Source organism: Dermacentor andersoni, chromosome 3 (genome assembly GCF_023375885.2).
Source record: "Dermacentor andersoni chromosome 3, qqDerAnde1_hic_scaffold, whole genome shotgun sequence".
Lineage (NCBI taxonomy): Eukaryota > Metazoa > Arthropoda > Arachnida > Ixodida > Ixodidae > Dermacentor > Dermacentor andersoni.
The window spans coordinates 235,736,453-235,762,844 of NC_092816.1; the positions used below are offsets into that span (position 1 = coordinate 235,736,453).

The 26,392-nt window shown below is 47.1% G+C and overlaps 1 protein-coding gene across 3 annotated transcripts in view; it reads left to right on the plus strand.

Annotated features, from left to right (window-relative positions):
• LOC126536973 (general transcription factor 3C polypeptide 3-like) overlaps positions 1–26,392 on the plus strand; it is a 312,777-nt gene that overhangs the window by 123,682 nt on the left and 162,703 nt on the right. For all 3 annotated transcript variants that reach the window (XM_055073144.2, XM_055073142.2, XM_050184056.2), the window contains exon 9: positions 23,570–23,628. In XM_055073144.2, coding sequence (XP_054929119.1) covers positions 23,570–23,628 — 59 coding nt within the window. The remainder of the gene's footprint in view (positions 1–23,569; positions 23,629–26,392) is intronic.

Below are 26,392 nucleotides of genomic sequence, written 5' to 3' on the forward strand. Positions count from 1 at the left end.
GCTTCTTGCCGTGCGGTGCTGTGTTTTTCATTGAAAGAATTCACTGCTGTCAGCAATGGCACCTAGGGTGCCTCGATGCCAGCGCCGTCATTCAGGGTGGTGCCATCCTTTGACCACCCCACGGAGGAAGGAAACTAAGGAGAGGCCCTGACGTCACTCTTTGTGAAGCTAAAGTGAAGCCGGAAGTTGGCGCTGCTCCGCCTATCGGGCCAGCTCTCCTCTCTTGTTGACATTTCTCGCGAAACCACGCCGCACTGCGTGCAACCGTGCTGCCCGGACCCGCGCGTTCCGCAGCAATACCAAGCAATCGTTAGCACGTTAGCATGATTCCGCGAAAGAAGGCAACATTTCCCGCGGATATTCCTTCGTCCGTAGCCATTGCCGTGGCGCGGTACATTGCGTACAGCGTTGCATGCGCGCTCATTTCACGAACTTTAGTTCCTCCTGTCCCACCTGGCCACAGCAACATCCGGTAGAGCACGGTCCAGATAATGCAGCGCAACAAATCACGGAGACCAGCGCAAACCTGCCTGCACGGTGCCTTTGCCACGCTACGAAACCTACGGAGCAACACGTGTGAGCGCACAGAACCAAAACAGAGCCGCCATTGTGGCCCGAAAGGCGTGGCCGCTACGGCAAAGAAAAAAAATCAGCAAAAATGAGGTGAACCTACTACGTCACTTCCTCCACACTTTTCTCCTAGCGCGCGGAGGGGGTAGGGCCTCTCCTCAGTTTCCTTCCTCCATGCTTGACATAAAACAAAGTTCTGGCTCATTCAAAAAATTTGGCAAAGGTGCTCAGGGAAAACCTGGAAAACTCAGGGAATTTGGAAATGTCAACTTTGTAGACACCCTGATTAACGCAGTAGCAACATTCTGAACAGTTTAGCTCAGAGGGCCTAAATGCAAAATATATATGTTCTTGTTCACTACTGTAACACAGTAAAACTGGGTCACATATTATTCAAGGGCCCATTAGAATCAACTAAGTAGGCCAGCGATGTGTTGAGGTGCCTCTTCTTAGGGGTGTGCGAAACTCAAATAGTATCACCAAATCAAATAGTGAACATTTGAATATTTATTTTTGGGAATCTTCCGTTTGATTTTTCAAATATTTGGTATAGAGACACCTGCAGAGTGCCGTATGCGTCGCAGAGCCCCTTGTGCTCACTGCTGCCCCAGCGATGGCAGAGCACAAGCCCCGTTTTGGCTGACAAGGACGTTAGCTCTGCAAGCGCTTCTGCCCTTTGTTTACACGCTCCCTGGCTCGATGCGGGGCGTTGCTTCAGTCAGGCCAGCCTTTGTCGCTACAAGGTTCCTCCAGGGACCAATAAAAACAATAATGTAATTTGGACGGAGGGAATGACAACAAGATCAAATGCCAGAAGGCATGCAGGTTGGGCTAGATACGCTGCGACGAAATTAACGGCGCTTCATAAGCTGTGACACTAACCCGTATGCATGCTGTCGGGACCAATCACTGAGGAGCCACTTGTACAAACATATCAGTGGAAAGCATTCCACGACGGCAAATCACAACAGCCAGTGGTGCAGTTTGGTCACAGCCACACCGCCTAAGCCATCGGGCCTAATCAGCTCTGCTTCGTCAGACATCAGCAGCGAAAGTTGCGGTTTGGTGCCGAATCGACGGGGATCTCTTCACAGCAGCCACCATGCGACACTCTGAAAGCTGACAAGCCACCTTGCCATTGAAAGTCTTACAGACTGACACACTAGTAGGGACTGAACATTGTTTATTGAAAGCATTCGTTTTTAAGCACTTTTCAGGTCGTGACAACGTTACTTGAGCATGCACCATTAAAGCCAAAATGATGGCACCTAATTGCTCAGAATGGCTTGTCCTGAGCTGTAGATTGCTGATACCGATACATCGATGTTCCTTCTTAAGGTGTGTAACGATCCTGAGGTCGACGGGCTCTCGGGGACCTATGCAGCTGACTTTCGTTGGAGACTGGTGACTCACATGTAGCCGGTCTGATGACTTGCTGACTTTCTCTAAGAACAAGATCTTCCACTGGCGATTCGATGGCAGGCTCATATCCTATACCGGTGCCATGCTATGCAATTGAGTTGTCTGACTTTCTCACAATTTCTGATGGTGTTTGTGCACTGAGCTCGGCCCTGATCGCTGGGCTACCGAGGGAACACTGAGACTCGAAGGTCTTGAGGTGCCTCAGCTGGCCCTCGTGCCAGCGGTGATAATCGCCGCTGCTGACTCTACCTCTGTCATTCGAGAGCCTATTGTGGACTTGACTACTCTGGGGATCCAGCTGGTACGTTTTCCGAAGTTTCTGCACAATGTGGGCATCCCAGGTTGATGGGAAGTTGTCCAGAACCTGTGAAAGAAATTGGTCGTGACACAATACTGTCCAAAGGAATGCGTGGCTGAAACCCCAGTTACACAGCTGCCGGTGTTCTTCTGTTAATAAAGGGAGTGCACCAATAGTGTAAGAGATCTAATCGGAATTTCTCCATAAAGTCTTACGGAGCCCGTGTTCTAATGGCGCTCTCTGCCAAGCCGTTCAATTGTAGGTAGTAAGGCATGGTGTGGAAGTCTTCGATACGTTATGAAGGACTGAAATTGCGCACTTGTAAACTGCGGCTCATTGTCTGAGATAAGCGTTCACTGCCAACCAAATGCACCAAACATTGTCCGCAGTGCTTCCACTGTCTTTGCTGTGGTGGTAGCTTTCAGTAGGCTTCCTTCGATCCATCTTGTATGGGAGTCGACTTCCATCGCAAAGAGTGATGGAACGAAGATTGCTTGGCATAACGTTAAAAGACAGAAAGAGAGCTGTTTGATTCAGAGAGCAAACGGGTATAGCCAATATTCTAATTGACATTAAGAGAAAGAATGGAGCTGGGCAGGTCATGTAATGCGCCGGTTGGATAACCATGGAGGTTACAGAATGGGCACCAAGAGAAGAGAAACGCAGTCGAGGACGGCGGAAGACAAGGTGGAGCAATGAAATTAGGAAATTCGCGGGTGCTAGTTGGAATCGGTTGGTGCAGAACATGGGTAATTGAAGATCGCAGGGAGAGGCCTTCGTCCTACAGTGGACATAAAACAGGCTGATGATGATAATGATGGGGCCCGCATAATGAATGTGCACTCTCAACCATCTGTTATTGTTTCCGGCCACAAAACAGGCTTTTTGGCCGGTGGCATGCCGCTGCATTCTATGCAAGTTGAGCAGGCTCTGGTGATGTCTTCATTATCTTGATTGAGACCCGGGTGCCAAGAAAAAGGTGAGTGAGCCAGCATTTTTATTGCCCTGATGCCCTAGTGCATGTCATGTAGTAGATACAGCATCAACTTCTGGGCCGCGGCAGAAATTGCAGCTCATACTCCTGTAAAAAATATGTGCCTTTGTACTTTGCCTGCACTTTATGCGGCTAGCCATCATAGATGTGTATTGTTCAACTTTCGTTGATGTACTCTATTGACGTCACTAGCCCACTGTCGAGATGCCTGGTAAAGAGCACGTACTCGCATTCGTCCTTCACTATAGATCTCACCATCATGTTGTTGTGCTGGAATGGGGCTCTGGGCATCAGCAGTACAGTGCAGTCCACTTATAATGATATCAAGAACGACAAATCTGATCGTTGTAACTGATCATTGCTATATCTGGACTGCCGTAAAAAAAAAAAGGCTGCCGAACATATCTTTGTAGCTCCGAAACCAAATTTGCCACTTACGATAAAGAATTGACGTAGAAAGAAGGCTGTGAAAAATAAGATGTTTATTTAAACCTCTAAACAGCATGTCAAGCGTTAGGCATGCTGAGATAAATCTGCACTTGCTTTTGTGGAAGTTTCAGGTTCCCAACTGCGGTGTGCATCGTGTCCAATGGCTGCGCGAACAGTGGCGGCTATAATTTAGCATGCATGAAATCAGCGAGCCACTCTATCGACGACAGTGCACTTTGCATGAACATTGGGGTCGGTCTCAAAGATGGGCCACTGTCAACCTTATTGCCTCCATCGTACAATGCCACCATCTGTCGTGACAATGATCGCCCTGTCGGAGATTCTTCACAGACAAGGCAGCGCTATCTGCACTAGGAAACTCCTCCATCGAAGCACCACCTATTTTACTGCCAGTAGCGACGTGCTCCCTCAGTTCGGCAATGTCAGTGGCTGCCACTGTTTTGTTTTTATACATGGCGGTTTCGCCCTGACGCACAAAGCCCGCCATTTCTGTTCATCGGCACGGTCACTGGTTCTAGCCTTCATGATCGTGGCGCTCGCAGTTTTCGAATTCAGCCATATCATCGACTGCGCGAGTCTTGCAAAATTTGCACCTTCGTCCCAAGCGACACAGCTTTGCGCTTTGTCGGTGTACCGACCGCTGCTACTGCAGCGCATTTCTGCACTGCTTGAGGAAGAGAGAAAGATTGTAGAAAGGGAGCACAGGTGCAATTTGCTTCTCGTTTTTTTCTTCTCTCTCTCTCTCTCTCTCTCTCTGGACACTTGCCGGCGACACGGATGGATGAGGCTCAACCCTTTGAATGGGGTGGTGGCAGCGCACGCCACCTAGCCTTGAATGGTGCTATATGCATGCATACCTATGTATTTACTCCTTTACTTTTGTGTTGATATTATCCACCAGTCAGATAGTCTCCGTTTGGTTATTTCTACCTGTTCAAAGCCTATTTTACTTTCACTGTCTTTAAAACCCAAAGCTTTGAATAGTGCCCCGTTACATTCAACTGCAGGGTGAAGTTGTTTACAAGCAAGTATCAGGCCCTCAGCCGTTTCCTCTCCTCTCCACACGCCCCGCACAACAAGTCTATCTCCTGGTATCTGGCTCGGTACGTTTCAGTCCGCAGTACATCTGTCCTTGCCTCAAACAACAGTGAGTTTCCCTTAGAGTTATCATAAATAGTTTCTTTGGCTTTTTCTTGCTTAAATGTCCTGTATGTCTCTAATGCTGATTTGGTTTGCATCTCCGTTTTCCACATACCCCTCTCTGTCTCCTTAACCTTTTTCCTGGCAGATGATTCCTGACCTGTCCCCCCACTGCTGCCCAAGTATTTGCTTGACAATTTTCTAGTTCGCTTCCTCCACCTCGTGTCAACATTCCTCGTGTATAAGTAACTGAAAACCTTCCTAGCCCACCGCACTTCCCCCATTTTTCTCAATCGCTCCTCAGATGCCACCTTGCCTCTCTGCCCTCGAAAGAAGACCATCCCAGATCCCCCTGCACCCCAAGATTTGGTGTCTTGCCCTGTGCTCCCAGAGCGAGCCTACTCACACCACGTTGCCTAGTTTCCAACTGTGCCCAGGTCTCTGCTCTCATACATAGAACTGCATTGGCAAAAGTCAGGCCCGGAACCATTACCCCCTTCCATATCCCTCATACTATCTCATACCTATTGTAGTTCCACAGTGCCCTACTCTTCATAATCGCTGCACTTCTGTTACCTTTAGTCGTTGCATATTTTTCGTACTCTGTCAGATTCTCAATGCCATTATTTATCCACACCCCAAGATACTTGTACTTATCGACTATCTCCATCGTGGCCTCCTGTATCTTATGCTCACCGCAAATGTTATCATTAAAAATCATGACTGCTAATTTTTCTGTGCTAAACTTCAAGCCTAATCTGTCTCCTTCTGTACCACATATGTCCATCAATCCCCGCAGATCTTCTGTATTGCCAGCCATTAATATGGACGCGAAGCAACCGGCTCCATCTTGTGGCACGCCGTGCCAACTTGCGATGCTCTGAATTGGCACGCATGCAGGATGCGCTGCGCGGTAATTGCAGCAGATACGAACTTGCATAGGCAAACATTTCGCCCCGTCTTGGTTAAGGGGAACTTAGCAAAGCAAATTTCACGATTATTCTGCATGGAAAATGCTGCCCAAAAAGCAGAATTTCGATCGTTATATATCCGATATGCAGTGAATAACATATTGTTATATATGGCTTTTTTTGTCATAGCCCTAATGCATAAATTGACACTCTGAAGTCCACTCATTGTTATAACTGATATATGTGGTATCGTTATAAGTGAACTGCGCTGTACCCAGTGCCTTTCCTGGCTTGAATTTGATGTGATACGAGTATCTGCTAAGCAGCAGAGACCACTGCAGCAGAGGCCACCACCGCAGCCGGCCTCTCTGGACTGCAGAGGCATAACAATGGGTACCATGAGAAGAGAAACACAGTCGAGGACGGCAGAAGACAAGATGGAGCAATGAAACTAGGAAATTTGCGGGCGCTAATAGTTGGAATCGGTTGGTGCAGAACAGGAGTAATTGAACTGTGTCCCTACCATAGCAATGGCTTGTGGTCTGCAATGATGACAGTAAGATTGTTACCCAGAAGATACTCACGAAACTTTTGTGAAACCAAACACAATGGCCACAGGGCCACCCATTTGATTTGAGAGTAATTACGCTCGGCAAGAAAAAGTGTGCAAGTGGAATCTGACCGGCCAATCATCTCCGTCAGTATGATGGCAAATTATTGCGCCAAGACCACGAGAAGTCACGTCAGCTTCTAAAACAAGGGGCTCTTTGGATCGTAGTGGCTCAGAAATCGAGCTTTGCTTATCGATGACTTGACTTCTGCGAGTGCCTTATTTTGTGTTGTCCCCGGGCACCTCTAGTAGCACTTCATAAATTGGTGCAAGCTGTTGCCAGTTTCTTCAAATACACATTTTAACCCTTTCCCTACCATGAAAAAAAAAATTGTGCCCAATTTACCGGAATTTTTTCCGCCTTGTTTGTAAAGCTTTCTTTCCTGAATAAAATGGTACCATTATTTCAATTAAATGGGGTTCCTTTATTTCACAAATTGCAGCCCTGGGGTCTTGCAAAAAGCGCTTTGCAGGTCTTGATACACTATTGAAAAGAGAATACGAAGAAAAAAATAACCTAGACATTGCAAAAACATGCACATAAATAGTGGCTACTTTTACGCAGCTCCTAAAGCAGTTAGTAGGCCATCTTCATATGGTAGATTCATGGGCAGCCGCAAGGTCCTCCAGGCCATCCATAGTCGTCAAACTCCTCAGATGAGAACAGATCACTTTCCGTTTCCAAGCAAAACTCCACAGAGCTGTGGTGTAATGAGGAATTCTTAAAATATTTCCTTTTACACGCCCTTTCATTGCCTCACTTCGAGGAGGCAGCCATGATTTACGCAAGAGTGTCAGAGGGGGCAGTGTAATGAAAGGTGAGACACAAATTGCACAACATGAGCAAGTGTGGCCATCTAGTGCCAGGAATCGCAACTAGATGCACTAAAACGAGTGTAGTCATCATAGCTTCACTGTGTGACAAATTTTTTTTGACGACTATAGTTGACATTGGTTATATTAGTACAAAATTTCATGACTACTATACTCGTCAACAAGACGTAAAGGGTTAATATGTTGCAAAGCCGTTAAATGAGTGCAACTCTGATATGCACGAGGCTTTTAGCATTTTAAACTCTGCATGTCAAACAGCCCATTGGCACTGATGAGATGCCCATGAAATTTCACTTGTTCTTGTCGAAAGGCGCACTTCCGAGGGTGCAGCTTCACACCAAAGTACCTTAGCCTCTGAAATACTTGGCGCAGCTTTTCACAACCTTATTATTTTTCTCCCACCACAATGTCGTCAAGGTAAACCCTTGGAATAGCTTGCAATATGGCCTTAAAGCACCTTTGAAGAATAGGTGGTGCTGAGGCCAACCCAAAAGGAACCCTTTCAAAGCAGAACAATCCCTTTGGTGTGTTCACAACAAGCATCTGCTTTGTGTCTTAATCTAATGGCAACTGGTTGTAGGCATCCTTAAGGTCGATTGTGCTAAAGACTTTCCCGCTACCAAGGTTTCGGCAAGAGATACTGGTCTGTGGCATCAACTGTGGTTGCCATCAGAGACAGATGGATCCATTCTTTTTCGCAACAGGAATGAACTGTGTCCCCCACTCCTTTTTGGCAGTGTAAGCTGCTGCCAAAATGCCAGCCTCAACGAGACGGTCCCTTAATTAACCCCAATTATAATGAGAATAAATCTTGAAACTCATTTAGCAGCTCCGTTACTCCGGTGTCATTAACAAGATGTTGCTTACTCATCTCTGATTCAATGTTGAGTACATGCTTGACTTGACGTTCGAAAGCCTTGATAACATCACGGTTACACATACAGTGAAACCTCGTTAAACCGTAGTTGGCCGGAGCTCGGAAAATGTACGTACTAAACGGTAGTACTGCTTAACTGAAATAGCACGAGATCGCCCACTTAGCTGTCGAAACGGAACTCGAAGAGAGTGCACTACAAGGGCAAGAAACCTGCAGTATTTATTTACTTCGCACGACAAACATGTTATTTTCGTTTGATGCCGCGCCGGCCTAGCAGCGATGACAGTGGCCTCAAACTTGCTGAAGCTGTGAGCCAGCTTTTCAGCCAGCCCTCTCTTCTCAGCAAAAACTCACACGGCAGATTCCTCGTTGGCGTTGCATTCTCTGTGCACAGGCGCGGTAGCACTACAGAAGTCGCGGGGCACCTTTTCATTGTGGGGTGCTGTTCTCATCGAGACGATTGCATTCATGAGGCGGACGTAACGCGCAGTTTCTGCCACTGTTGGGCCTGAATCATTCGTGCTGTTGCTTTCCGTGTCGTCCTTATCACTGTTACTAGGCGACACTTTGGCAACAACAGAGGCAATGAATGCGAAAAGTCGAACCTCGTAGTCGACATCTCTTCGCGGTCGCAGCAGCGCTGCCGAGCAACTCCTTTACATTCCAAATGCCACACACCGTAGTCAACAGTGGATCCCTGTCACGTGCCAGCACTGACTCCTTCGTGTCACATTCGATAGCACGAATGATGTCTAATTTTTCTTCTATGCTGAGCACCCGGCATATTTTTTATCCGAACTTTGGCACGATGCGAGTTTGAACGATGCCACAACGCTCTGTGGCACGGCACCGAAATAATGTTGATGTTGATGAGGCTTCACGTGCAAACGCACAGGGCATTTGGAGGTCATTGTGCTGATCTCTGAGGCTTGCTGTTCTGCTGGGCTGCCTGATGGAGACAATGTACCGCAGTGTTTCCGCGACGAAAAGTATAAACACTATGGGCACGTTGCAAGTGCTAGGCGGCGCCCTGTCTTTCCGACCCCTAGCGCCATCTGACGAATAGTTGCGCGAATGTGGTAGGATTACTCACGGCGTCAGCAGCCCGCGCTGCGTGTTTGGCGTCCTGTCAAACGGTAGCGATGGCGCGAAACAGCGTGCCGATATTAATTTTAACCGGGTTTCGGGAATTACAGGATCTTCATAGCTTTCTTCGTGAAAAGAATTTAGAGAAAGGAAGTCGTCTATTTGAAGTGGGGCACGTCTACGACGTGAGGGAAGTGTTGAACTCGCACTGATCGGAAGTGACTGCTAGGTTTATTCCGCGAACAAGAAATAATGCACCAGCGAGACGCGTGAAGCAAAACGTAAGTTACTTCGTTATCTACGGTGTGGACGCATGAAATTATAGGCTATATTGATTCTTGAAGATCGGCGACAGCAGACAAATCCTAGCGGGGAGCTGCGATTGCCGTGCTGGCATCGCAGGGAAGTGCGAGGACGTCGCGGTAGTTTCCCTGTACATACAGGACGGCAAATACGAATCCAAAACATCTCATCCAAGAACGTGGGGCGTACGAACGACTCGTAAGACCTACCAGAGGTATTCTAACGCTGCTCACCCCAAACACAAAAAAAGGGGATGAACTTACCAGTTGTGTTAGACTACGCTAGGAAAATATTTTCGCTCAAGTTACTGGAAGTGCGATACTTTTATGTTGCGATTTTTCAGTGCGTGCAAAGGAGGTTCCAATAACCCACATTGTCAACAATTTGGTGATCTCAACTGCCCCTTCGTTGATATGCTGGACGCAGAAGGGTGTATGCCAGCTCAGCCGGCTGCAACCCCTCATCAAATCTCTCGGCAAGCCCTAGCGCTGTTTTAATGGGAGAGGATTGGGAAAGAGTTCCACAGCTTTACTGCGGTACGGTGTGGGAACAAACTACTTTGTTTGCTGCATATCCTGGTACGCAGTGCAGGCAGTGGCGTAGCAACGGGAGGGGGGGGGGGGGGCGTGGGCCCCGGGTGCAAGGGGCCAGTGGGGGGGAGGGGGTGTCATATACGTCTGGAGACACACGGAAATTGTTGATATCCTCGCCTTCTTTGAATAAACCCGGGGGAAGGGGGGCACAAGACATATGGGCCCCGGGTGCCAGATGACCTAGCTACGCCACTGACTGCAGGTGTCCCATTGCTGCCATCATTGCTGTAAAAGCAAAGAATGCAGCGTTATAACGCACCTGGCATAACGCCGGAACATAAAACAGCTTATGCCGTCGGACGAGCGCTATCCAGTGTTGACGCCGTTCTGCTTCATACGGTCGGCTTGGAAACCTGTAAAACTTGGTTCCTCGTGAGTTGGTGTACGTGCTGTTGCAGCCCACTACTCAACAGCTCGGGTTGCACTTCGGCATTGCTCAGAAAAGGCAACAGCTACGCGCGAAACAGTGCACATACAGGCTTTTCGAACGCAAGCGGGCCGGTCGTATCCTGCCGGTTCCGCGCTCGCCGCCTCGAGGGGCGCCCTAGTAGGTGCGGGAACTACATTCGAAACCTGCCTATGTGTTAACCGATACGTACGCAATAAGCTGGTATGGTTTATGCAGATACAAAATACATTATGTTCAATGGCCGCTGAGTCGGGGATTTGACTTTACTACATTTAAAACGGAACTACTGTTTAAGTAGGTACGGTTTAACGAGGTTTTCCTGTATTGGGTCCCGAGCAGCCAAGCACGATCAAAGTAGCCTCCAGGGTCATTCCAGAGCCAGAACTTTGAGCTGCCTTTACCGAAAACCTGCCAAGAAAACATTTCAACTGTAAAGGCGTCCTTTTCAGCCTAGGCCATCAGTTCTTGTACGTGGAATATTGTCACGTAGTAGTGGCGGTGAATAATACAGCTGTAAAACTGTGAGTGACAAAACTAAGTTTTTATTGGGCGAACTTGTGCCCACGAAAGCAAGTTACACTCAAAGCGACGAACACAGTCAGCGATCGCCAAAAATATGGTCTGGTCAAGCGTGAAGGCTTTTATACACGAGTCATCGAAGGTTCTAGAGTAATCGATGGTGCCCACATGTCTTCCAGAAGGTTCTACACAATTCGTGTCGCACATGCAATCGGATTACACAAGCTTCAGAGATAAACCGAACCATCGATAACTTTTGAAAAACGTTCGATACATGCAGGCGCGTCCCACGCTGAGCGATAACATTTGTTAGACAGAGTGATAACACTTGTTAGGCGGTGAAAAGTGCTCACCCGAAAAAGATAGACATGTCAACGTGTCGGCCAAGTTATTATCAACACTGGTGATCCTTTGTCCACTTCAGTTTTTATCTGCACACTGTTCCACTGCAAGGTGCAGAAGACCGGTTGGACGAGGCTTACCGAAGGAGCATGAAGGCTTCTGAGATACTCCTTGCAGTAGTCATCGTTGTGTGGCCCTGGCTGTGCGCAGAGTCCCACTGTCTCATTGTGCAGAAGCACCTTCCGGCACATGCATGCCAGGTGGTCCCACTGATGACACCGAAAACACTCCGCTTAACGGGCATTGAACGGCCATGCGTGGGCCACGGCTGCAGAACGAACAATCTAAGCGTGTCACTGGATGGAGACTGCTAATGACGTACCGAGCATTTCTTTCTTTCAATGCTGTGAACGTTTCAGCTGCTTGTGCCATCTGCTCCATGAGCGTCGGCTGAGCTTGAAACAGCCATTTCTGATGAGCACCAGCACCACGCAAGCCACAGACAAGTACCTAATTCTCATAGCATCCTGTCTAGGGCATTTCCAAAATTGCACTTGCTTGCTATCCTCCCCATTTCCATGATGAAATCACTCGTCTTCTCGTTTGGTAGTTGATTTCTTCTAAAGATTTTGTATGACTCCACAATTTTGTTCCATTTTGGAGCAAAGTATTCTGCTAGCAGATTGATAGCATTGTCATAGGTAAGCTCCTGGACGTAGGATGGTGCACAGAGGCCAGCCAGGAGGTGAACAGTCCTGGTACTTAATACCACAACCAAAAACCCCCTGCATATCTTCTGGTTGATGACGTTGTGGGCCTCGAAGTAGGATTCCAGGTGCACGTGATAGGCGACCCATTTGTCTTCGTCCTCGTCAAAGGATGGCGGCCTGCCCTGTGGTCATCGCCCCTATGCTGGTTCGATATCCTCGTCACCACTATTACAGACTGACATGCTAGCAGGGACTGAACAACGTTGATCAGAACCATTAGTTTTTAAGTTCTTTTCAGGTCGTGACATCGTTACTTGAGCATGCACTGTAGAAGCCAAACTGGCGCCGCTTAAATGCTTAGAATGACTTGTCGCAAGCTGTAGATTGCTGATAATGATACAGCAGAAAGAAGTGTCCGGGAAGACAACAAATTTGTTCATGGTCACCACCTTTAGGACATATTGTACAGTGGTGTCTCATTCCCAAAGCTGTTCGAAGATGCACATTGGTGTTGTCTCTTGTAGCTTCGAGCAACCCATCACAAGTCTAGCTATGGATTTACACAGTGGGTGCCCAAGGGTCGTGATTAGTGTGCTTAACAGCCTGGTGCATACATTTGTGCCAATGGATGAGGTGGGTGGGGAGAGGGTCACACAAACCTACCATGACCCTCACAATTTAGAATCTTTGACAGGTGACAAATCACGCCAAACCTGACAATGAAAAGGCACATGCTCTTTGCTGTGAGTGTTGACTGAGGTTGACCCGCACAGCACCAACGATGGCTACACGCATAGTGGTGATTGACTTATGTGATGCTTGGTGGGTGCCTTTACAGACTGACATGCTAGCAGGGACTGAACAATGTTGATTGGAACCATTTGCGTTGAGACGCCATGTTTTCAAGAATGCAGTTGGGACGCCGTGCCTTCAGGTGATAGAGGAGCCCCTTTTTTATTCAGCCAACGCTTTTTATATAGGCTCCTTGCATCACGTGGTCAGCCGTGCAGTCACAGACGCTGTTGTTGCAGCCTCTGTCATGTGGCATCGGGCGTACATACGAGCATAAATAATTCCAGCACATCCACCTTTTCAAGCATTTGTACAGTTCTACATGGGCGCTGGCAAATTGAATACACACCAAGAAAAGACAACAAAAACAGATCACTTTATACATCACTCGTCCACACCCAGCCTTGTGGGTTTTCAAACTACTCTCCCTGACCTAGTAGTTTTTACAATCTGTGTCTGGGAATTGTTACCTTCTGTTTCCTTTTGAGTCAGGGGCGCCCAGGATTCGTTCCTTTTGTTGCCTATACTGGTGTTCACTGGAACACTGCTGGGCTGTTCCCGATTATCTGGAAAACCGTAACTGCCACTGTTTATCCCATCTTTTGGGAGACGGTTGAGCATCCACCTATTTCATCTAACTTTGACCCCGTCCTCCGACTGAACACGGTATGAACATGGTTGTGGCGCTGCTCTGAGCACGGTACCCTTTGTACAAAGGTCAGTCACCCACACTACATTGCCTGTTTCCAGCATGGGGAGATGTTTAGATCAATGAAGTCGGTCAAAGTTGCGGCCCTGCCTCTTCCTGACCGTGGCGGATAATGACCTTCCAGTCATTATCCGCCACCTTTTTCGGGCAGCAGTGTCCCAGAGTGTGATGCTGAGGCAGCATTGGGACTCCCGTCCCGAGCCTTCTATTCATTAGGATCTCCACTTGGCTGACTCCTAAAACACCAGGCGTTGTTCTATAAGCTGGTAAGGCCAAGTAAGGGTCATTCGATTTCAATGAGATGCTTAACTGTCTGTACCATACACTCTACTTCTCCGTTTCCCTGGGGGTGCCTCGGACTCGAGGTAACATGATGGAAACCATATGATTTGGCAAGTTGCTTGAACTTTGCGCTCACAAACTGGGGACCATTGTCGGTCACCATACATTCAGGAATACTATGGCTAGCGAAAAGGCTTTTTAGTCTGTTTATCACGGTAGTAGATTTTGTAGATGGAAGAATGGCTATTTCTTGGTAGCGTGAAAGATAATCTACTATGAAAAAATATGGTTGTCCGTTGACTTGACCCACAGATCTGCCCCCACTCTTTCCCATGGAAAAGAGCGTGTTCACTGGTTCCATCCTCTTTAGGGCATGCATTGCACAAACACTGCTCTGCTTCACGAAAGACGCTATTTCAGAGCGAAGTCGTGGCCACCAGATGGAACCTTTAGAACCATCAAGACATCGTGAGATGCCTTGATGACCATCATGCAGCTTACTTAGTGCTTCTTGTTGAAGAAACTGAGGCATGGTTAACCGCATTCTTTTTACCAACAGCCCATTCAATAATGTAATGCATGCTCAATTCTGCCAGTAAGGTGCAAGATAGCCAGGAACATTTTGTTTCTTTGGCCAACCTGCAATGCACAGTTTTCACAGGCTTCTACATGCTGTGTCGCTCGCTTGACCCTCTCTCACCCTTGTCAGGAAACCATCTCCAGTTTCCCTGCCCAATAAACAAACTTTTACGTAAGCTGTAACTGCAGAGACCATTAGGTAGCTTGCCAGATCTGTGTGAGCTAATGGAGAATGTGAGAGAGTGTCTGCAGTGATGAGCGATTTGCTGGGAACATATACAACAGAAAAACTGTATCGCATCAGACGCAAAAAAAAAAGGCTGAATCCTTCGTGGCATAACATCGATTTCCATGTGACCCAACAATGGTACAGTGGAATCTTGACGATACGATCGCGGCTAATACAAATTTCTAGATGATACAAATTTTTCTTTGGTCTCGACCGAGCCCCATTACTTTGCAACGTGCTAGAGAACCGTTGTTACAAATCGATTTTCGACCGGCGTTGCTTGATACGAATAAACACCGCCCCACCGACGGTCGCGAAAGAGAATGGCACGCAGTCACGCGATTTCTCCCTTTCTCTTTTGGTGCAAAGACGCAGACGCGGCGCCAGACAGCGCAGAGGCCACGACTGGGCATGAAGAGTCTGAAGCAGTGGCGTTTTTGTTGCTTTTATGCTTTTCCTTCTTTTCCACGCGCCATCGGACGGAGTGGCTGCTGTGCTTCGGGCCGTGTTCTTTGTGTTTGCGCCATTTTGCCTAGTCGCAGTGAGCTATGTCTCGCAAGCGGAAAGCGCTCTTCTTTAGAGAGAAATTAAACGTTCTTCGAAAGGTTGATGAGGATCCCAAGAAGAAGCGGACGGAGTTGGCTAAAGAGCTAGGCCTTGCAACGTCAACACTGAGCACAATTGTTGCACAGCGACACTCCATCATGAAAAACGTGCTTTCATTCAACGTCAACACGAAAGCAAGCGAAGACCACTCAGCACGTAAAGCTTGAGGAGACTCTCCTGACTTGTTTTAATGAAGTAACTGCAGCTGGTGTAAATATTGACGGTAAAGTTTTGCGGGAGAAAGCCGACAAGCTTGCACTTGCTCTGCACATCGATAAATTCCAGGCCTCAGGTGGGTGGCCGCAGCGTTTTAAGACTAGGCACCGTCTCGTTTATAAAAGCGTTTGCGGTGAAGCGAAAAAAGCTGACGAGGCAGTTGTCAGCGACTGGCTAGCGAAGCTGCCGTCACTCATCGCGGAGTATGAGCCTCGTGATGTTTTTAATGCTGATGAGGCAGGTCTGTTTATTAACGTGCAACCCGAGAAAAGCCTCTGTTTAAAAGGTGAAGCATGCAAAGGAGGCAAAAAAAGCAAAGAGCGCATTACAGTTCTCTTATGCTGTAATGCCGACGGATTGGAGAAACTTAAGCTCTCAGCAGTTGGCAAGTTTCAAAAGCCCCAGTGCTTCAAGCGCGAAAGTCATTTGCAGTGCGTCTATCGCACCAACAAAAAGGCGTGGATGACAGCGGCGCTGTTCGAAGAGTTTCTGTCGCTCCTTGACAGGAGAATGGCTCGCAAGAATCTGAAGATTGTTCTGTTTCTTGGCCCGTGCGCCGCCCACCCGAGGCACGTAACGCTTCAAAACGTCAAACTTCTCTTTTTACCCGCGAACACGATGATGCACCTGCAACCCCTTGATACTGGGATTATAAAGAACGCAAAGCACCATTTCAAGAGCCTTCTTGTGCGCTACCTACTTGCTAAAATTGATCGAAAGGACGAAGGTGACCTGCAAATAAAATAAGCCTCTTGGAAGCCATCAATTTTATAGCTATGGCAAGGGATCGGGTAACTCCGACTACCGTAGTGAACTGCTTCGGCAAATGCGGCTTCTTTGAGACTCCAGAAGAGGTGCCCCCAGAGCTGGAAGATATAATTGAAGATTGAGAACAGCTTAATGTCAAGTGCACAGCTGATGACTTTTGCACAGCAGATGACAATCTCGCCGCCTGTGGTGCGCGCACGGTAGAAGATATTGTCGAAGAGGCCACATACGAGGCTGCTGATTCTAGCAATGATGGCGACGACATAGACATGGGCGACGGTGAATGACCGCCACCGGCGGCTGAAACGCTTCATGCGCTCGACGTTCTGAGGCGTACTGTAGCCGCGGATGAAATCAGCGACGACACGTGCATGCGTCTTTATGGATTTGAACAAAGTGTGCTAAGTGTCCTGACCAAGAAAAAGAAGCAGAGGGACATTAGAGACTTTTTCTTCAAGAAATATGTACTTTTTATGTATGTGTGCTTAACTGAGTTCACCTCTGACTCTTTAATTTAGCTTCTTTTATTGTGTTTCGATGATACAAATTCTGGCTAATACGAATATTTTCCATGACCCCGTGAGATTCGTATCATCGAGATTCCACTGTACTAAAGGTTTATGATCCATTTTGAAAACTACGTCCAAACCACGTATCTACTCATCAAACCTTCCCGTTGTCCATGTTCGTGCAAGCGCTTCCTTCTCAATTTGGGAGTAGCACTGCTTAGTTTTAATAAGCGAACAAGACGTGATTGCAACTGGTTTGTGTTTTCCATATTTTTGTTTTTGAAATGAAACCACTCCTAGACCGAAAAACGAGGTGTCAGCAGAAAAAATTGTTGGCAGCGAAGTGTCGTACATCGCCATACACTGAGCTGAACAAATGAAATCTTTGAGGTGTTGGAGAGCTTTTTTCTGATCACAGCCCCAAAGCCAGTCACTATTTTTGTGCCAAAGAATACATATAGGAGCCATGACCTCCGATAAATGTCACAGGAAGTATCCAAAATTATTGGCCATGCCTAGGAGGCTTCATAGCTCAATTCCGTTTTTGGGTGGCTTCAAATCTTGTACAGCGCTGATCCTAGCCAGATCAATATGAATGCCATCTTCATTAAGAATAATGGCCCAAGAAATGTACTTGCCTAATGCCAAACAAGCATTTGTTTTTGTTCAATGTCACATTTGCTTTTGCTAGGCGTGTAATCACTTCACTTAGCCACTCATCGCACTGAGATTTTGTTTTGCCAAACACTAGACGTTGTCCATAACTTTAACAACACCCGGAAGGCCGTATAGAATCTCCGACATTCTTTTTTGAAAATATTCTGCAGTGGAAGTAATTCCAAACGGTAGTCGAGTGCAACAATATCTACTGTATGGTGTCAAGAATGTCATTAGCTCTTCCGAGTCTTTATTGAGTCGCACCTGGTGGAAGCCCGAGTTAGCGTCGAGTCTTAAAAACCACTTTGTGCTCAACAGAAAACCAAAAGCCTGATCTAACGTTGGTAACGTAAAACGCTCTTGACTTACGCATTTGTTCAATTTCGTGAGGTCTACACATAACCTCAGGTCTCCTAATGGCTTCATGACTGAAACTATACCTGCACACCACTCGGTGGGGCTATCCACCTTTCTAATTATACCCATACGCTCCATTCTCTCTGTTTCGTGTTTCAGAGGCTCCCCGAGGGAAAGCGGTACTCTGCGTGGAGCACTTATGGCATGTGGGATAGCAACAGAGTTGTAGCCCGATTGTATACTGGCCAGGCATCATTCCCAGACTATGGAATATATCTGCAAAATGCGCCTCATACTGCAAGTTTCTTGGTGAGACTGCCTCAGTATATTTCACGATTTCCAAGATATTTAATGCTGGCAATCCTAGAAGGACGTCCCGCAATGGATTGACGACGTAAAGTGTTTGATACGATGTTTTTCCTTTCCAATCGAGCTCGGCTACAAAGTTGCCTAGCACATTCAGCTTACTGCGTCCGGCATCCTGTAAAACTTCATCCGCTTTCTTTAGTAGGGTTGGTAATCCCATAAATGTTGAAGGTGACACGAACACATCTGCGCCTGAGTCTACCTTAGCAAGAATGGGCACAGAATTTATGCATACCTGAACAAATCATGCTTTCCTATTAAGGCTTACTGCTCTGATGAAAGTCTTATCTGTTTCTTAATTAACAGCAGAAACGTCTACCTTTCATTCGGCACTAGTAGTCCCTTTCTTCAGACACGCTTTCGCAAAGTGTCCTTTGTTGCCGCAGTGATGGCACTTGGCAGCTCTGGCCGGGCACACAGTCCTGGGGTGGGCATCTGCTGCAGAAGCGACAACTTTCCTCCCGCATTTGTCGTGCTGGTGGTGGTTTCGCGTGCGGACGCACCTGGCCATCATGTTGCCGGCGTCTCTGTTGGGGCGTCGGTCTTGTAGTTCCGATGACTGGCCGTCGTCTCCCCTTAGAGCACACTGCTGCTGTTGGACACTCTCCTTTAGGCGAGCCTTTGCCAGCGCTGAAGCCAGTGTGAGCTGCAAATCCATTTGTAGAGCCTCTGAGAGCTTTGCATTGCAGAGCCCGACAAGTCTGTCTTGGATCATCCATTCCTTCACGCTGCCTAAGTCACAACCGTCCGCCAAGACATGTAGCACAGTGACAAACTGGTCTACAGATTCTCCCGGCTTTTGCACGCGTCTGTGGAAGCAGACACTCTCATACACAATGTTGTGTTCTTTTCACAAAGTGTCTGTCAAACTTTTTTTTTTTACAGCTTCGTAGTTTTTAGCCTCTTCCTCTGATAGCCCGAACCTACTGAAGACTTGATGAGCTTGCCATCCCATTGTGTAGAGTAGCATGCGAACCTGGGCCTCCCCTGAGCGTTCATTGAGTCCTGTTGCAAACCGGTAATCATCAAAGTGTTCGATCCATGCCAGCCACTCAGACGTGCAGTCAAAGTTCAGTGATGGTGGTTGCTGGAGCTCATACAGTTGCATTGATGGCTTCTCTGACCTTCTTGCCCATAGCTGTGTGGCTCAGAGGAAAGATTCTTGACCAGCTTTTGACACCATGTCGCAATGAGGCACCGTGCCTCCAAGAATGCAGTCAGAACGCTGTGCCTTTGGGTGATAGAGGAGCCCCCTTTTATTCAGCCAACACTTTTTACATAGACTCCCCGCATCACATGGTCAGCCGTGCAGTCACAGGTGCTGTTGGCACTGGCTCACTCATGTGGGGTCACGCATACATACGAGCATACATAAATAATTCCAGCATAGATTACAGTATAGGGGGTTCCAGCAAGTAGAAATGTGAGCACTAGAGAAGCACACTGGACAACTCTGAGCTTACAACTGAAGTTTATTGCGAATACATTCTGTAAATCTCCAACATGCATGCGTAGAAAACCAAGAGCAGTAACAATGTTTATAATTAAGGGAAAATGAGACATCCACCCAATCGTAGCAGTTGCTACAAAGGAAACCCATATGGGTTCTTCGAAAGAAGAGCCTTGCAGTTGAAGAAAAATTTGTCCTGATCCGGGACTCGAACCCGGGACTACCGCCCTTCCGGGGCAGCCGCTCTACCATCTGAGTTAACCAGGCTGATGGCAGGGCGAAGTCAAATTTGTCAACTCGAAGCAAAGGCAAGAGTTTGATGTAGTAGTTCTGCAGAAACCCCAAGGTGGAGAGAATAAATAATTAAGGGAAAATGAGACATCCACCCAATCGTAGCAATTGCTACAAAGGAAACCCAACGGGTTGCTCAGAAGAAAAGCCTCACAGTTGAAGCAAAATTCGTCCTGGTCCAGGACTCAAACCCGGGACCACCGCCTTTCCGGGGCAGCCGCTGTACCATTTGAGCTAACCATGCGGCTAGCAGACGGCAAGGTGAAGTCGAATTTGTCATTGTCATGCGGGTGCACGTGCTGCGTTGAATAGGAAAGGCAAAGACAACAACGATGATGATGAAGGCACAAGCATGATTGTGCAATAGCACCAGAAAAAAGTGAAAAATAAAAATAAAGAACTTCCGGAGAACCTCGTGGTGCGAGCGTGGAACGTGGGAGGGGGCTTGGTGATATAGAAATCGAAGCAAAGAAGACCCACAGTGGAAGAAGCAGCCTGTTGGCCTATGGGTCTGGGCTCCCACCTATGCCTGGTGTTCCTGAGTCTAAGGCTCAACGTCTGAAGCTGGCGTTTGTCTGCAAGCCACCCAGCAGGGCATCGACCACAGCTTCTGTGCTCGCGACGTTCCCTCCTGGCTTATGTTCCTGCCCCGTCGTGCCACGTTGTCTCGCCTCCCGACTCCAGCTGAGGTACCTCGGCAGCAGCCCACTCGTCTGCACCATTACAGCTGTGACCTCGTCCGACGCCCCACGCCAAACAATATGGTGATGTGTGAACTTTAATCATTTGATTCTGTAGTCTGCAGGCTGCTTAGAGACTCAATACTTTAAATGGTCAATATTAACCTTTGTCAGCAGTTATATGTCGTCAAATTCATATAAAGCATTGTTTGTGTGTGTGCGACAGAGAGCCTATGCTTCATATTTCCTAAATCAGTCTGTATTGACTACGTTAAAGAACCTAGTACGGTGAAAAGGTCTACACTGTGACAGTCATCAACTCGAAGCAAAGGCAAGTGTGCTTTGGGTTTCGTTTGTAGCAATTGCTAAGATTGGGTGGATGTCTCATTTTCCCTTAATTAATTACTTCTCTCCACTTTGCGGGTTTCCACTGAACTACTACGTCAAACAAGGATTATAGTCAAAGATCAATGCAAAAAAGCTTAGCCACACCCCCTCCTGGCAAGGGCCACTCAACATATGAATTATCATAGTAAATTTAAAAATTGATATTTCTGATCAAGGAGATGGCCAAAGGTCCACCCACGAAAAAATGTGCACCCGACTTTCTGATGTGGAACACTTGGCTTATTTCTCTTTCCAGTCTACTGCACTCTCTCCACAAGCGAATTACACTCAAAAACTGGTCAGCAATCACAATTTTTGCAATGCCAGGGCAGGTTCTCTCCTGTACCACTAGGAAGCAAATTGCAATGCTAATGCGTGTGCTCATTGATGCAGCAGCCTCTCTGGCCAATGTAGTCCGCATGAGAGAAGTATGTGATAGGTGACCCAAGATGCACACTTTTTTGAGAGAAAAGTAGTGTGCTTGGTTCCACAGCTACTGCTCGCATCTTTCCTCTCTCCTGTGATGCTTCTGCACAACCTTGCCAGTCTGCTTGGCGCAGAAAACACCAGTGGGATGCCATTCCTTGTGGCCACATGCTTAAGGTTATGATCAAGCCATGCAAATGCAGCATCACTACAACCTTTTCTTTTTTCTATGATTCACTGTCATCTGCAGTTTGCACGGGTTTCTTTTTCGTCATTTTTCCGAAGCAAGGTCTCAGCCGTCAAAAATGAGGCCGGGTACCCTTCTGACGTGAACCTCTGGGCATCAACACTCTCCTACACAAAGTGTGGTTGCAGCTCATCTTTAGAGCATTCGTGAAGCACAAAGAAACTCCACCTCGCTTTATTGATTTGGAGCGGGATGATTCGTACGGGAGGCACGCTTTTTTCTATCTAGTGTAGTGACACCAACATATGTGACTCCCACTGAAATTTAATTTCCAAATCGAGAAATCTAATAAAGGTTTCTTTGCAAAGTTCATAAGTAAACCTAAGATCCCTAAAAGACTCTTCAAAGCATGTTAAAATCCTTCTTGCATTTCATTCTAGGCTATCATTGAAATTTAACCATAAAAGTTATCCACATACATAAAAAATTATCCACATACCTAAAGATTCACACAATTTGTTTGCTCTGCAGCCTGTGAATTACATTACTGTCAAACTTGGATAAAGAAATGTGACACAGTACAGGAGCAAGCGTAGATCTGATGCAAATGCCTTTTTTCAGAATGAAGACATCCTTGTTAAAAGACACTACAGTATTTGATAGGTAAAACGTGGGAACTTCCATAAAAGAATGAAGTGACAAAGCACATGAATTCATAAACTGTACTTTCCCTTGTTCTTCAATTAGATCACGCACAGCTGTAAACAGGTCCTCGTGTGGGATAGAATAGAACAGTTCCTCAATATCTACAGACATCGCAGCATTGGCACATGTCTCACTTAAATTTAACCATTCCACGACTTCCAAGGAGCTCTGGATGCCAAAAGGATCCGAAGCATCTGTAGTTTTTTAACGTGCGCTGCAGGAACCCACTAACCACTGTTTGCCAAGAGCCTCCTTCTGTGAAGATAATGCAAAACAGGACCTCTGGCTTGTGAGGCACAATCTGCTGTGTGTGGAAAGAGTGGGTGAGCCGAGATAGCGTGGCGTCATGTGCGCTAGCTCCCTGCATCTTTAGTACTGGAGGTTGCGTAATCTCGAGACACGTTGAAGTCGGAGGCAGACCAAGCATTTGCTCCCCGCTGCTGGCGCTTTTCATGATAGCGTTGTCGCTCTGCCGGCAACAATATCAGATGCGGGGGTGGAGTAGATGCGAAAGCGTGGCTGGCTTCGTTTCATGCTGCCAATGTAATACCTATGTTGTTGACGCGGCACGAAACTGTATCTTTCGTCACCAACTCTCAAATGCAACAAAATTATTTCTTTTCCCATTTATATTTCCTTCTGCAATTGTCCAGTAATTTGGAAAATCTTGCAGCCTCTTCTGTGTAAAAAAAATTCGTCGCTGACTGTACTTATGCATAAAAGGTTGACTTTCAATAAAATGAAATTTCGATATAACAAAGCAAGTGGCTGATTTTACCAAATTCATTATGTGAAGGTTTAACTTTACTAGAACTGAGCTGTAATCATTGCTGCCATTCTAATTTGGAGTTCCCTTTAGTAAGAGTAGACCATACTGTGTATCCTTATTCCTAAGTGCTTATAAGTTATTATAGCTTGTGACATTCTTCTTTTGGAATGCTATTAGAGTACGGATCATGTGCAGCACCGTGTATTCTTGCCCCAAATTTGTAAGCATGAAACTGTGTGATGAAATTTCTGATAATCGATTCAATATTTGATCCAAAATCTGCTATTTAGTATTCGCACACCCCTACTCTTTATGCCTTTTTTTTTTATTTGGCCTGCCAGATAATTCGACCACTTTTGTCGGTTTTATCAAGATCTTTAGACAAGCTGTATTGCAATGGCATCGTTTAGTCAACCACATCATCATTTTGTGTGTCTGCTTTCCCTGTGAGCACTGCTGCTTGCTGTGGATAAACTGTAGCCACGATTGACATCTAATTGATGCCTCTCTCTCTCTCTGTGCTGGGCTATGTGCAGACATCAACATGCTGTTGGAGCTGCAGCTGACCCAGAAGATGTACTCAGCTGCATTGATGGTGAGTGGCGCAGAGCTATGTTGTCCAGTACTGCAGATGAAGTTGCATGTGTGTGCACTGTTCCTATGGCTACTGAACTCTTTATATTTTTTGTGATTCACTGGTCAAGTTTTTTTTTTATCTACTAATTTTTGGAACATTACAGAAAATAACAATGAAATTTACCATTTTTGAAAGCTCGTAAAGTTTCTTTCACTGCTTTCTACTACAGTCACCGACTGATAATACAGAATCGATGGGAACCACCAAAGTGTTCGAATTATAGGAAGTCTGAAATAATGGATTAACCAGAAAATAAGTGATATCATTCAGCAAATCATCAAAAAGGTGTGCCGTATTCTCGGATCGTCTTTCTCGCGGATACCTTCTGTGGTGAACCTCTGGAGGCCTTCCTGCTAGCCATAGGGCAGGACAAAACGAGACGTACACTTCTGGCTGTGAAGAAGATTTGATGGAATATGGCAGCTGCTTGTATGGCATGCATTGGCTCCTGAAACGGAACAAAGGTGGTAGTGATGATTGCTTGGGCATCCAAAGATGAAGTTCCATCATTCTTCCCCAGCGACAGATGGTGCTAATCTGCTAAAGGATATGATGCCTTGATGGGTCGGTTGATCACTGTACCACAGGGCAGGCGCAACAAGCAAGACCGCATTTTACCATCGCATCTACTGTTTGTCTCCTATATGCTGGCTGTAGTTCACAGTTATCTCAGGGTTTCTTTGTTCCCAATAAGTGCTACTTCGCATTTCTTCAAAAGCTCCTGTCCCCTGGCTTTATTGACAGCAACATTCCACAGCTCGCTCTGGTATTCCTTTCTCCACCTCTTATAAAACTCCTTTAAATATTTTTCTCATGTTTGCCATAACTCTGTGAGTGAATCTTTTGTTGAAGCCGTAGGTTCCTATGCAATGAACGGTGGAAGTGGTGTGAGGCGCCTTCCTATTATAAAGCAGGCAGGTGACAGTGGATAAAGTCTTCGATGTCGTTGAAGCCGTACGTAAATGGTCCTGAATTGATTACTGCTTCCACTTCTGGCAGGAGAGGAATCGGCTCCGCTTGACTAACAAGGCATCTTCCAATCATTCTTTTTCAACAATGTCGTCACATAGCGCACACGTTGTTCATAATATCCTCCCCACCATGGCTCATCAGGGCAGATGAACTTCCACTCAATGTATGGTTGCAGCACTGCGTGACTGAGGCAGAGGAAGAAGTAGAGTGGGTGCACGTGATCTTGGGCTACTCTGCACCAGCTGGGCCTGGCCTGTGGCTTCCTCTTGGACCTCGTTTCACCCTGTAAATAAACATCATTCGTAACATCTTTGGTGGACGTGTGGGGCAAATCTTGGACGATCCTGGACGACCCAGCTCTACCAACTGTCCGATGGAATAGACACCTGGCCAGCTTATGACCGCAAGCAGTGGACATGGCCGATTTTGCAGAAGGCAATGACGACCCCATCCGCAGCAAACCAGACAGCAATCACGCAGGTCAGGCTGTCTACTGGACACCGCTGCAAGAGCCACCCACCTTTTCGGGGAAGGCAAACGAAGACGTCGACGACTGGCTTAAACACTGCAACAGAGTGAGTCGCCACAACCACTGGAGCACTACGAAGCAGCTCGATAACGTGGTTTTTTTTTCTTGCTGGGACTGCGCTCCTCTGGTTCGAAAACCACGAGAACGTTCTGACAAGCTGGAATAATTTTGTAGAAGAATTCACCAAGTGCTTTGGGGACCCGAATCTCTAAGAAAAAGAAGGCTGAGCAGACGCTTTCCCGACGAGCTCAATTCCCATCCGAAACTTGTACAACGTACATAGAGGCTGTTTTCAAATTATACGGAATCGTCAGCGCCACCATGACAGACGAAGACAAAGTAGGACATGTGCTTAAAGGAATTTATGAAGATGTTTATATATTTCTCATGATGAAGGAAGATCTTAGTACTCTGTTGGATCTGAAGAAACACTGCCGGGCGTTTGAAGCGCTGAAAATGAGAAGGATTGGACCAAAGTTCGGACGCTTGGACAATGTCGCTACTATTGCAAGTGTGTCCATCCCAACCCACGACGACATCTCCTCGGTGATTTGGTAAGTGGTTAAAGAAGAGCTTGAACGCCTTAAAGTTGTTGGCGACGCTCACGTGTGCCATCAGTATGCACATTTGACGATCGCTTTCATGTGCTACCGGTCACCTGGGCACGTCAGAGTTACCGAGAGCCTCGCAGGACCTATGCTGATCATCCGGAGTGCAGCAACTTTCCACCACAACCGACAAGTCTGGGATGCCAGCAAGATGCACCACAACGATTTGTTTCGCGGGCTCTTCCCTCCTACAACCAGCCTGAGAGTTCGTTTCTACCCATGACACCCATGTCACCGATGTCACCCGCAACAGGCCGCGACTCCCGCATTTGCTACAGCTGCAGTGTGCCTGGACACATTGCTAGGTATTGCCACCGCCGCCAGCAGCGTGCTCCACGGTTTAATTCCTACACACCCCACGTGCCTGCTGACGAGCCTTGGCCGTATCCCAGTTTCTTCCAACGGCTGCAGTAGGGACACGCGAACCGCAGTGACTCTCCCGTTTCCAAGCACAGCCTCACACCACCACCACCGACACGACAACGGCGCTCTCCATCACCTCGTCATCGCTCATTGTCACCACCGGCGCTGGGAAACTAGCTGGTGCGACTGATGGGGGTGAAGCTGCAATATATTCATCTTCATCAAGACTCCCTTGTACAAAATTCTTTAA